At 34.7% G+C, this 12,469-nt stretch overlaps 2 protein-coding genes across 2 annotated transcripts; both read right to left on the bottom strand.

The window, feature by feature from the left end:
* Positions 1 to 157: 157 nt before the first annotated feature.
* LOC110693548 (endonuclease 4-like) lies at positions 158 to 5,917 on the bottom strand. Its single transcript, XM_021870672.1, has 10 exons — positions 5,645 to 5,917; positions 5,390 to 5,517; positions 3,953 to 4,133; positions 3,581 to 3,691; positions 3,454 to 3,509; positions 2,603 to 2,686; positions 2,093 to 2,185; positions 1,661 to 1,728; positions 1,350 to 1,423; positions 158 to 601 (listed from the first exon to the last, which is right to left on the bottom strand). The coding sequence occupies exons 2-10, from the start codon at positions 5,504 to 5,506 to the stop codon at positions 450 to 452; spliced, it is 936 nt and encodes a 311-aa protein (XP_021726364.1). The 5' UTR covers positions 5,507 to 5,517; positions 5,645 to 5,917; the 3' UTR covers positions 158 to 449.
* A 653-nt stretch (positions 5,918 to 6,570) lies between these two features.
* Positions 6,571 to 12,144, bottom strand: LOC110693549 (protein YIF1B-B-like). Its single transcript, XM_021870673.1, has 5 exons — positions 11,929 to 12,144; positions 10,947 to 11,135; positions 9,062 to 9,160; positions 8,801 to 8,952; positions 6,571 to 7,238 (listed from the first exon to the last, which is right to left on the bottom strand). Exons 2-5 carry the CDS (start codon positions 11,124 to 11,126, stop codon positions 6,851 to 6,853), a joined length of 819 nt encoding a protein of 272 aa, XP_021726365.1. The 5' UTR covers positions 11,127 to 11,135; positions 11,929 to 12,144; the 3' UTR covers positions 6,571 to 6,850.
* Positions 12,145 to 12,469: the final 325 nt, after the last annotated feature.

Raw genomic sequence — 12,469 nt, 5'->3', positions numbered from 1 at the left:
TTGAAAAGCCTTCTCGAAACAAAATTATTAGTCGTGTGACTACATGATTAATTAAAAGCCAACAATAATTATATTTAAAAAAAAAAAAAAGGAAAAACCAATTGTCAAACAAGGCTATCAACTTAACAATTAAGGATTAGGAGGAAAAATAAAATGACTCAAATGATGTTTCTTTATTACGGCAATTGATTTGTATTGTACATAATGCTTGATGTCTGAACAAATGCAGCTAAAGTATTTCAGTATTTCACAATAAGCAATACATTCACTGAATTCATCTGTATTTGAATGAATAATATTACATTTTTCTTCGTACAGGCATTTCGGTGTATACATGATCCAGTAACTTCTGCGTAGATTACCTCGATATGTACAGCAATGAAGAATGATGATACGGGTTTCTCCAATGTGTGTGTGTCGTTTTAAAATAAGAATTGAATGATGCAGTCTCACGCAAAACTGACTCCTTGCTCTCCTTTTCCTGCATTGGAGATCAGCCCGCAAGAGCTATTAAATATACGGTTGAGAGTAGCTGCCAAGCGAATTCCGCCCTGAGCCAGCCTCCTTTCCACTATGGGTAGCCGAGTGAGGAAGTATTCGTCTATGACACAAAATGAAGACAGCAGAAATCTAATTAGATAAAGAAAACAAATTGAAAACATTCTTTGTTCACCTTCTCACAACTTGATTAACCCAACATTCAGGCAAAGAAGCAGTAATTAAGCAATTAACAAAGCAGAATTGGAATCAGACATTCTACACTACTTATTCAAGACTAAAAGGTTAAGTAAAAGTAGGAGGCGCAGGGGGTAAAGATCACTGAGATGAGAGGAGGTGGCTAGACTAAATTACAAATTCAGGGTGCTTCAGCTTCAGACATTTGCTTTGATTCCTATGTACCGTGAAACACTCACCAGAACATAGATCTCCATTCTTCATATACATGAATTGAGATAAGAAGGCTAACAAGTAGCACAGAAGAAAGAATCAATCTAGTGAGAAAGCAAGAAACCAAAAGTCCAAAAAAAGTTAATTTGGAAAGGGTTCTAGAGATCAATCTGAGTAGCTTAATCGGTTCTTGCTCTGTGTTTTGTTCTGACCTTCAATTTTTATAAGGGTTTTCCTGTCCAAAATCTCATGCAGTACTTGTTTTATATGCTTTATTCCCATTTTTAAATACAGAAAGAACACTGGATTCCACAGTGTTGTGACGTATGAGGGCCTAATTCCTTTCAGAAGGTCAATTTGTGGCTGTAAATGTTCATTAGTCTTGCCTCACACTAGCAGTATGCAATCTAATAGTCTTGCTAGTCAAGAGACCATGAAGCACATAATTTTGTAATACTCACCTCCCAATACACTTCCTGGTGTGGCATTCCTGTATGCATATTTGCAAGCAAGTTTAACGCTCTCAGATGCATACCTGCAGAAGGACATTCCGTTGTAAATCTTTAAAATTACAAGAGACTTCTGTCTTTTATAGCCATACCATTGGCATTTATAGTATCGATGGTTTTTGTCGCCTTCTGCTTTCATGATAACAGAATGTTTTGAGCTTTGCAGAACAAAAATTCTAGGACATGAATTGCACAAAAGTCCCACATGGCCTATTTCCAGATGCCAAACAACGTTTAAGAAGATTTCCAATGAGCATACTTACGAATTTGGACAAACTGTGCAGTTTGCATCACATTCTTCCCACGACTCAACATAGTTATACCAATCCTCCTAAAATATCCAAATGGATAGAAATAGATATGTTAATGGGAGGTAGAAAGCAAAAATTAGTTAGTGAAACTGCAGATACTGATAAAAGAGAAGAGAGATAGCAGCATTTCGTTGTTTTTCCAATTCTCTCGAGGAGAATTTACATGGAACATAAACCCAAGATATTGTAGAGACACAAACTATCTTGCTGAATGATAGTTATACAAGATTTTGTGCATGTTGATGGACTTGAAGACTAGTAAACTAGCAGGAATCCAAAAGTTGATACACAATTTAAATCTTTGCAGAAAATGGAATCTATGTTTTAAAAATTTTATTATGCAATGAAAGTTATTGTAAGACAATTCAATAAAAGAAAATTTACCGTTATATTTTTCTGCATGGATTCTATCATGATGTTCAGATCTGAACCATAGAACCTCTTCAAGGCAGTATCAATGATTTCTGTATCCCACACCTGAAACAATCACAGGCAGTTTAAGATGTAAAAAATAACGCCTGAAACTCGAAAGAACATAAACCAGATAAACCCTGCACAATTTTATTCAGTATGATTCTATACCGTTGAATTAGTAGTCACCTTACTAGTTTAACACAACCATAATGATTAACATTTTCTGGTGAGAGGGTGCGAGATATTAATACTACATGTTAATTACTTTCTGTGCAGACTACACACTACACTAATACAGTAATCTTTTCTGTCATTAGTACACATTATATTCATGTAATTCAGCATTTCAGCCAAATGAAAGGAAATCTCATGTCCGCCTCATTATGTATTTTAAAAACTGATTGGCTTTCATCTTAACGTCATTCACTGAATTCATAATCCATAAAAGGAAATGGGAATCGTGGGACACAGAAAACATACATGGTGCAAATTTGCCTTCCTGCGATACCAGTGAAGATGAATTCTGTTCCCCCCTAGATCGCCAAGGAAACCACAATGCAGAGGCTGCACAGGACAAACCCAAATAACTGCTTGTTTTACATAGATACAGTAATAAGTAAACAGATGCAGGAAATCGATCAATACATACACCTGTGACAACTATTAAGTCAAAAAGATAACGGAAATAAGAGACAGCTTTGACACATGAAGAAGAATTCATTTCCAGTAGGAAAAATATTACCACAAACCCCTTCTTCCTGTATCAACTTGTCTAAAAAAAAAAAAAAAAAAAAAATAGGCGGCCGGAAATCTGAGTCCAGTTGTTCTAGGTCCTTCCTAGAACCCTTCCTAGAAGGTGGCTAGGTTTGGATCTAGAACTGGTTGTGGGGTTGGCATGTTGTTTTCAGGTCTTTTGGTGTTCTGGTGGTAGTTATAACTTAGCTTTTGTAAGTTGTAACTTTCTTTCTTTTGCAATAAAATCTTATTTTCCAAAAAAAAAAAAAAAAAAAAAAAAAAAAAAAAACTTGTCTAAAAAAATGACTTGAAAGCTTAGCTTGCACTGTAAAACTAAAAAAAAAACTCAGAATAAACAATTTACATTCAAATGCTAAAATGAAACCACAAACAGAAACTTGAATAAGAGTACTTGATAGTAACATTTTTCTATCTTCTGCATAAAATTTAGTCCCTGCAGATCACTTGACTAAGAAATACATAATAAATATATACGTATATATTGTGCAGAGTTTTCCAATGTTATATTCTGCATCAAAATATGCACTCTAGGACTTCACTGCTACAAAGCCTATTTAACACGGTAGAGCACTAACCTGGTGAACATCACCAACAAAATGTGACAGAAACATGAGAGCCTCAGTCAAGTTATCTGTATTTAGTAAATTATCAGTTCTCAGCATCACAGACAAAGCTAAAACGAGAAGATTTTGGTACTCATACATCTAGATTTAGAAGCTGAGTTCTGGCATGCTGACATTAATTGCAATGTATAATTGTAGGTCGCCCCAGTCACACATCTATTCTTGCGTCCAGAAGAATCATGGCAGTCTCCTGCAGAATACAATCCAAACATTCTAAGAGTAAACAAATATAGGAAACACAGGTAGAAAAACATGTAAATACACATGTTACAGCCAGTGTCAAGCCAACTTGATCAGAATTCAGGAAACAAGTGCTCGAAACATATTTTTCAATCAGGAGGGCTTAAATTGGCCAAATGTCATGTATCTTCAATCGAGTTTTTGCACTAATTTTGATTGTGAAAGATAGGCAATTTTGCAGACTGAAGATGAGATCCGGCAATAAACTTACTGGCATAGTCATAATTACACCTGAAATCAGGTGTATCAACAAAATGTAATGCACGGCTCCAGTAATAATGGGAACGAACTGCAAATAAATCAGCCCAGGAGCAGACGGCAGCTAGTTCTCCTTCAGCGGACTTTGGGAGCAGTTCTTTTACAACAGCCATGGCATTTTCAGTAAGATATCCCTGAAATATAAATATTCACATGAAAAATTAATCCTTTTTCCTTGCTTTTAATTCCTTATTTATTTTTAATGGGTTTTATGTGACAAGAAAGAAAATGAGTGCTCCAACCTCCGAGAAGAGACAACAATGAGCAGTATGGGCTGTAAAAAATATTGACATGAGAGGAACTGAGGAAGGGATAATCTAATCCAGAGATGTCACCTCTTGGTATCAAATGAGTTTCAAAGAAATTTAATTTTACTTAGCAGTGACAGGAGAATTGTTCAAAATGATCAATATATAGCACGTAGCAACTTAATATTTCACTTGAACGGATTTCAATTCTTGGCTGGTCAAGCAAAAGTTGAAACCCGTATAAAACATAGAATATTATTCCTTTTGATGTAATCTGCATTAAACTAATCAAAGCCTTCGACTTTTGATACAAAGTTGCATGACAAATTGACAAAAGCTAAAGAATAGAAAAAGGAAAGGTATAGAACACTTGACAAATCAACTCAGCTGCTCTGCAGAGCTTACACATATGGCAAATAAAACTGAGACCCATGCTATCTAAAATCATTGCAGAAATCTCTTACGTGGAGCTGAGCCATATTAAGTATCAGACTATCAGAGTTTCCTGTGCTGGGTTCTAACACTACAATATATCAAACCGCGCAACGATTGTGCTGGGTTTTCCTTTGCCACAAAAATGTGAATGATGTAAAACAGGAATATTTTTTATGTAAACTAAGTATACTTATAAACTTTGAATTGCCAACACCAAATAATAATCACCCAGGGGATAATCCAGCCAAATCACATGCCTATTCTATTCAGAGTGATCAGTGCACAGTCTTAACCACTTCTATTTACTCGAACCATAGTAGCCGAGCAAAGTATGACACTTGGGCACAACAATAATCCAAGCTAGAAAAATCATCAATTCAGAAGCAAAGCCTTAATCCAGCATCTTAATCTACCGTCCGAAAATTTTAAGTTCTCACTAAAGGAGTCATACACTCATACCACAACACCCCACATAACAATAATAAACCTTAGGTGCATCATTATAACAATAATAAACCACGCTGCACAATTTACAACTCTTAGTGCTCTACAATCAGAACTAACCAATACTTGGATAAAATTAAAGTATTTGTAGATCAAACAATAATTCATCAATCATTACTCAAATTCTATTTGAAAAAAAAAAAAGCAAAATAAATAAATAAATCAATTTCTCAAGAATTAAACAAAATCTACCTTAGTTTTACCTCAGCAATTTTGCAAGTCACATAATGGCCATGTTGTCCCCAACCAAAACTACCAGTAACCAGCTGAAGAAACACAGTTGCCATCCCACTAACCCATGAAAACTTGGACAACCCCATTTTCCAATTACCTGCACATAAATTATAATTAAAAAGAAAAAATCTTAATTAGCAGAACTTAATACCCACAAAAAATAAGGTAAAAGGGTCATAGAATATTACAGTATAAAATTGGAAATGAAATGAAACAATTTTCACCTGTTCTTCAATTGCTACTCAAAACCCAGAAAAGTCAACACTTTGAAGTTTGTACTGGTACTGAAGAACGAGCACTAAAGAAAACTGCAAATTATTGGTCATAAATCACACTGTTGTTGTAATAAGCAAAAGAAAAATCGGACATTTTTGGGGGAAAATTAAATATTATTTGATCCTCATTTTATCAGAGTGATCAGTGCGCATTTTCTTTCTTTTGGAGAACGTTTTCCCGTCTTATTTCTTTTGACCTTTTACTCTTTTTTTTTTTTTTTTTTTTTTTTTTGTGTGGGGTGTGTGAGAGAGATTTCTTAACTGTATCTAACAAAATCTATCTAAAATTAGGTTAGTAAAAATCTTTCCAAGGTAGTTTAGGGTTTTACGGCTTGATGTTCATCTAAAAAAAGGGGAATAATTACAAAACGGTTTATCAAACGTGTGTTCATGGACACATGTTAGATTATAAAAAGGATAAATCATAAAAATCTTTAAAAATCATCAATATAGTTTGATTAATCAACAAAATATTCTCATATGAAATTTTTATATCTTATGCCTACGGAATATGGCTTTGCTTCTGAATTGATGATTTTTCTAGCTTGAAATTAATCAACAAGAGATATACTTTATGTTAAGTTGTTAACATAGTGTAACAACTTCAAGGCCTCAAGATTACAATGTGTTTTTGATTTGCTATTATTATGGACGACTAAGACGAGCTTAGCTAGATAGTAGCATATACGTAGTACTTCACATGAATGATGATATTATTACATTACTTTCCCCAGAAGTGCCTGAAATTTTACTCAGTCAACAGTTCCCATCTATTTCCTTAGAATGTTTCAGTGGGCTAACAACTTCCACATTCGATATTTGGAAGTGGCAAATACAAAAGACAAGTTGAACAATTCCTTGTGTATTCGGCACACTAAATTAACAGAGCTAATAATCATATACGCTTAAAAAGGCATTGATTGTCTTTCCGGCATGAATTACCCAAAATTCAACTGCATATGAAAATCATATCTATTCCTGAATTACCAAAAATTATCAATATAACAACATTAGAGGTAACAGTTTGATCCTATAGACAATGAATAACTCCTATTTTATACTGTTAACAGACAACAGTATGGTCCGGACAACCAGGTCTCCAAGTACGCACCACACAGGCTAGAGCTATACAACAAGCAGCTAGATATTTAGGGGCTAAAACAGCCAGTTGACAGTTATGTTCCCAAGCCACAAGAAGAGTGGAAACTGAGCTAATGCAATCAAGAGCAAGAGCACATGATGTTTGCCTGAGTCATAACTCCTCACCTCTGCATACAAAACTCTCTTCATAGTCTTCACCAGAAAAATTCCCATGCTAAGGCAGGTCAAGAGTAACGTGACGTAATAAGAGTGTCTCCACAATAGTTTTCCAACAAGAGCCAAAGATATGCCTGTAAATGCATACCCTGCGTATGCCACGATATCCAACAATGGTGTTTCCCCACTGCTGAGTGACAGTAACGACATTTTGAGTAGTAAAACCTGTAAAAACCACCCCACTAATCCTTTCATGAGCAGCCAGTTTACAGTTTCTGGGTTAAACCTGAAATTTGGTAAAACAAGTGGCTAAGTTCAGAGTATAATAACCAGAAACCAATTTGGTAAAACAAGTGGCTAAGTTCAGAGTACAAAGACAAACAGAAACCCAGAAAAAGAATTCAAAATTTTTATCCACAGCTGAAAAGAAGCAGGAGGCTCAGGAATTATACTACTTTTGATCCTGGAATAACTGATTGAAGTAAAAAGGCCACAGAACCATTACGATAAGAAATTTAAGCATCAGAAAACGCAAAAAAAAATTACTGCCTCCAAATTCAAACTAGAGGAGCACTGATCAACGATAAAATCAAAGAAAGCCATCCTTAACCTTATGCCCTAGGTAAAGATTATGACTTCAAAGTCATCAAAGATAGAGATTTTTTCTTCTTTATCCACAGAATTTTAGGGCTTACCCCTCTATTGAAGCCCATATCAATCACTAAATCTTTGCATGCTACTTATGATGGAAAGGCACTCAATTTATAGAAGGCCAGAATCAGATCAAATCTTCTGCAAGTGTTGAGATTTTATTAAGATGGCATAAACTAAACAAATGGCCACCATTACACCTGTGATAAAGCCAGTCATCATCTCAAAGTACATAAGAAACCTAGTCTCACATTTGGAAAATACCTCCGGCCTCCAGACTCCAGAGTTAATTACATCTTGTTTTTTCAATATGAATTCACAAACTCTTTCAACAACCTCGAAATACAACCCAATGTATAATAAACCTCAAAGACAATGAGGTGATGAAGGTCCTACTGCGCCTAGGCACGCCTCCTCGGTGTGCCTCTTTGAAGTGAGGTGCACAATATAATACACTCAAAGAAATTTGCTTATGAGCACCTCAGGTTACGCCTCAATTGCATCTCATGCGCCTCTTTATATGTGCCTCGCCTAAAGCAAAATAGGAGCTCTACCCTAATGGCCAAATCCCTAGTGCCTCAGCATCTAGGCGCGCCTTTTTATACACTAATACAACCAGCCACCAATGACCTATCAATCAATCAAAAACCTTTAATCCCATCCATAGATGGGGTCGGCTACATGAAGCAAAAGTGATTATTCCGTATAGTCATCCACAAAAATCTTCTTCCTCCATCCCTTACGATCAAATACCTGATTCTCATGCAAATCCATATGCATAAAAATTGAGGTCAAAAGAATCTCATTCTACTGACTCACTTCCCAGAGATTTTCTAAACCTAAGTTCATAAAAACAAATACACTATACACGGTTTTTAAAAGTTGTTCCAACTTCCAAGTGCTAGAATGGGAAGGATTATGCTGGCCATCTCAAAGTGTACAGAAGAATCAATTTCAAGAATACTACTCAAATTAAACAGTCTTTCTTTATTGACAGGAAAGGTGTTGGGCCTCCATACAGGGAGCAGAACCAGCCCATACATGAAGCTCACACCTCACAGTCCACAAATATTCCTGTCCTACATATTCTAGATAATGGATCCCAAACAATTATGATACATATTAAGGTGGAGTCAAATCATAGAATAGACAGATAAAGTTTGATCCAAGACATGCACAAGTAAGCCAAATACTTACTTTCCATTCAGCCCCAAGGATAATCCAGCAAGCACAACATAGGAAAGAAATGCCATCATAGGAATGTATAGATCTGGTGCATTGATATCATAAATTGGAGGTTTGTAGGAGATTTTGCCTGCCATAGGCTCAGTGATCCTCGTCCAGTGCCCCTATATTAAGAAGATGTCAAGAGAAAAAGAATAAGAACGACATTGCAATATAATACAGAAATTTGCTTAACAACCGGACAATATAGGAATTGTGGAATAAAAAGCTTACCCGGTGCATAAAAGGAAACAGAACAACCTTCAACTTGTTCCTCACATAGTCATCATTCACTTGGAAATAATATTGCGGGTCAGCAAAGTACCTACTTATCTGTCAGATTTATCATCACAGCAAGTAAAAAAAATGAAAACACTTGAAACTGGAGAACAGAAATACAGTTAAAGGCCAGATGTAGGCCACATATAACCAAAACGGAATGTAGTCTCTCCAAATTGCATTATAAATTTTTAGTCATTAAGCAGAACAAGTCAGGAGAGAAAAAAGAAAGGGCTAAAACAATATGATGGCTGATAAATTATATATGGCCAAGACAGTTGAATCCACACCAACAAATACTACTCAAAGCCATTTTAATGACATTTCAATGCAACTGACAGATTTCAATAAGTCTTGTATAAGGCTGGCTTACATTAACTTTATTGTAAGACGGTCCATTTAAGGATAACTTAAACAGTTTTATGGTAACTTTAATTCCTTTAAGGATAACTTTAAATTTGCAATGGGCATGATTGTAATTTAATGTGCAAGTTCTAATGGATACATGCTATGAAGACTAATATGATTAATCCAATACATTTATGTAATTTTTAATGGTATAATTTATGTTAGGAAAATGGTAACTTTTGTAGTATATATAAAGGTAACTTTAAATACTTAAAAGAAATCTTTAGCCCTTCTTACAATAACTTAATGAAAGTCTGCTTTTATCAAGATTTACTTCAACTAAGTGACTTTATCACTCATGTACAATACTCCCTATGCAATAACAGCTATTTACTATTTTTCTTGTAAGCCCTTCATACCTAAATGTTTGCCTACTTCAACACTTGTAATTCACATCTTTCTAAGTTGAAGTAGTTTGGAGGATTGGAGGTAGTTTATGAAAAACTTGCAACCTAAACTTCTTAACAGCCAGAACTATTGTAGTAGGATGTTCATTTTGTGTATTGCTCACATTGAATTTTGTGATACAACTTTTGTCAAGGCATCTGTTTTACTAGAAGGTTATCCTCAAGGGTCCCATATATGCAGCTGAGTGTTTTGTAGGTCTAATGAATTTTCGTGGCAGAAACCATTTTTCATGTATTTGGAATCGATCAAAAAATGTTATGAGTCTTTGGTGTGTTTCTAACTCACATGACTAATCATGTGATTTCTCAGCACAAATAATTTAAAATTAAACTTCCAACCAATATCATGTGGTTTATGGCATTAATTGATAAAAATTTGAATATATCTATCAGCAAATGCTATATGTAGCCAAAGAAATCAAAATTCCACCATTGAACAGGTGAATTTAATAATAGCAAATCAAACACAATAAGTAATGTATAAAACAACTTGATCAGTATGTTTACGTCTGCTCACTCAGAAACACAACCACCATTCCAATATATAGATACAATTGTACAAGTGTTCAAACACTCTTTTATTAGCCAGCCTGATTGGTTTTACAGCTCTAATTCTCTAAAGGCATAGCAGTTGTAGCTCATTCTAAGTTAAAATTAAACTGCATTTCTTTGTGCACAGATGGGGAGGGGGGGGGGGTCAATGCAGAATTCGAGATGTCAACGAAGTTCATAAATATATGAAATAATCAACAAGCAATATCGGAGTAAGTACCAGGGTTCTCACTTTTCTAAATGATGAACAATTTCACTGGATTTTCTCAACAACCAACCAACAAAGTTATTCCTAAAATCTGCATCCTTCTACATTAGTAAAACAGCGATGTGACAATCCCATAGCCATGAATTCATCCAAGCTCAAGAAAATTAGATGCTAACTCAAGAAGCTTAATACATCATAGATTTTAACACAAAAACAGCATGACAGCCATAACAGATCCCTAAATAGAAAGAATACTGGCACTTACATTGCTTTGCACATACTCTGAGCTCGAACCAAATATTTTCTCTCCATATGCACTCAATCCACTGCGAAGCAACCCAGAACCAGCTCCAGTGAAAGCAGTCCCAAATGGACTAGCTTGGGGAGGAAACTGTGGCTGTTGGCCAGCTTGGCCCCCAGGCTGAACTCCCACGTTATTATACATGTTGGTTATCTGTAAAATTATAGCCAAAAGTCATCTAAAAGTAACATCATCAAAAGCACAAGCAACAAATTTCTAACAATACAGCTATCTCCTCAAAAGAATTACAAAAGCATGTAAACAAACTCCATTCCATATTACCTAACCATTAACATAGTCCGTATCATAAGTCCCTTTGAAATTTCTTTTTTTTTTGGAATCACCCTTTGAAATTTCAATGCACTAATACTTAATTTAAGCTACCAATCTATAGAGTATCACTCATAAGTTCAGAATGTCAATGCAACTAAAATTCTTGATCTAGCGCGAAACTGAATAAAACTTCAAACGACATCAAAAAAGATCGACAGTGACATCTTTGATCATAAATCAAGCAATAATGTAATTGCTAAAATTATATTTTTTCTTATAAAGAACTTTTTTTGAAGACATCTTATAAAGAACTTGGTTAAGGAAAAAAAAGGTCATTTATATAAATCCCACTACCTAGATTATGCTAAGACTAACAATTGACCTTCAAGAACCCTAAACAAAACTGAATAAATTGATTATCAAATGCTCTTAGATTCGATTATTTACATAAAAAAAACAACCCAAATAGCTTCACTAACTAATAGACCGTAAAAACCCTATAAATCCATTGCAATGACAGTGAAATTGAAAAAGAATGAACCCTTAATCGTTAAAACCCTAAAAAATAAGTAGCATATACAATTGAACATACAAATCTGGAAATTTTAAAAAAAAAATCTGAATTGAAATGAATTAAGCAATCAAAGAATATAGAGTAGATGCATTGATTTACCTGCGAATGAATTAGCGAGTGGAATCTGGAAATAGTGGAAAATGGCCCAAAAAGATCCTCGAAAATCGATTTGGGGGAAGGAGGAAGGAAGAAGAACGGGGTTTCTAGATGTAAGAGACGAAGAGCAATATAGTCTCTTCAATCGTTGTGCTGTACTTCCTCTTTTCTTTTTACTCCCTTGTATGTTTTGCTAATAATTACAAGATTTTTTTTATTTATTTTTTTGATTAATCGTTAAGTAATACTCCCTCCGTACCAAAATGATGATGTACTCGTAGTTGTATAGTTCGTATATTACTCCTTACTTCATATTTAAAACATTTTAGCTTGCATGAACTTTAATGTAATTGAGATGAATTTGTTAAGATATTGAGCAAGTGAAGGTTTCTTTCTTTTTCTTTTTAATAAGAGTGTAATTAGGATTTGTTGCGGAATTAAATAAAAATAATAAAACAGTAATAGTGGGGGAATAGTTTAGAGACTTTATACGTAGAACAAAATGATTAGGATTGGTTGCGGAATTAAATAAAAAAAAAAAAAA

This window comes from Chenopodium quinoa, unplaced genomic scaffold (assembly GCF_001683475.1).
Source record: "Chenopodium quinoa cultivar QQ74 unplaced genomic scaffold, ASM168347v1, whole genome shotgun sequence".
Lineage (NCBI taxonomy): Eukaryota > Viridiplantae > Streptophyta > Magnoliopsida > Caryophyllales > Amaranthaceae > Chenopodium > Chenopodium quinoa.
The sequence above is the reverse complement of the archived record's forward strand: the minus strand, read 5'-3'. Positions and strand labels throughout refer to the sequence as shown.

Excerpts from the sequence above, each read along its gene's own strand:
- LOC110693548 (XM_021870672.1), bottom strand. The coding sequence starts at position 5,506 with ATGGGGTTGTCCAAGTTTTCATGGGTTAGTGGGATGGCAACTGTGTTT. Across the intron at positions 2,186-2,602 it reads GGAAGGCAAATTTGCACCAT|GTGTGGGATACAGAAATCAT; the intron begins GTATGTTTTCTG and ends TGATTGTTTCAG. Across the intron at positions 1,424-1,660 it reads TGCACAGTTTGTCCAAATTC|GTATGCATCTGAGAGCGTTA; the intron begins GTAAGTATGCTC and ends GTCCTTCTGCAG.
- LOC110693549 (XM_021870673.1), bottom strand. The coding sequence starts at position 11,126 with ATGTATAATAACGTGGGAGTTCAGCCTGGGGGCCAAGCTGGCCAACAG. Across the intron at positions 8,953-9,061 it reads TGTTTCCTTTTATGCACCGG|GGGCACTGGACGAGGATCAC; the intron begins GTAAGCTTTTTA and ends TTCTTAATATAG. Across the intron at positions 7,239-8,800 it reads TCCTTGGGGCTGAATGGAAA|GTTTAACCCAGAAACTGTAA; the intron begins GTAAGTATTTGG and ends ACCAAATTTCAG.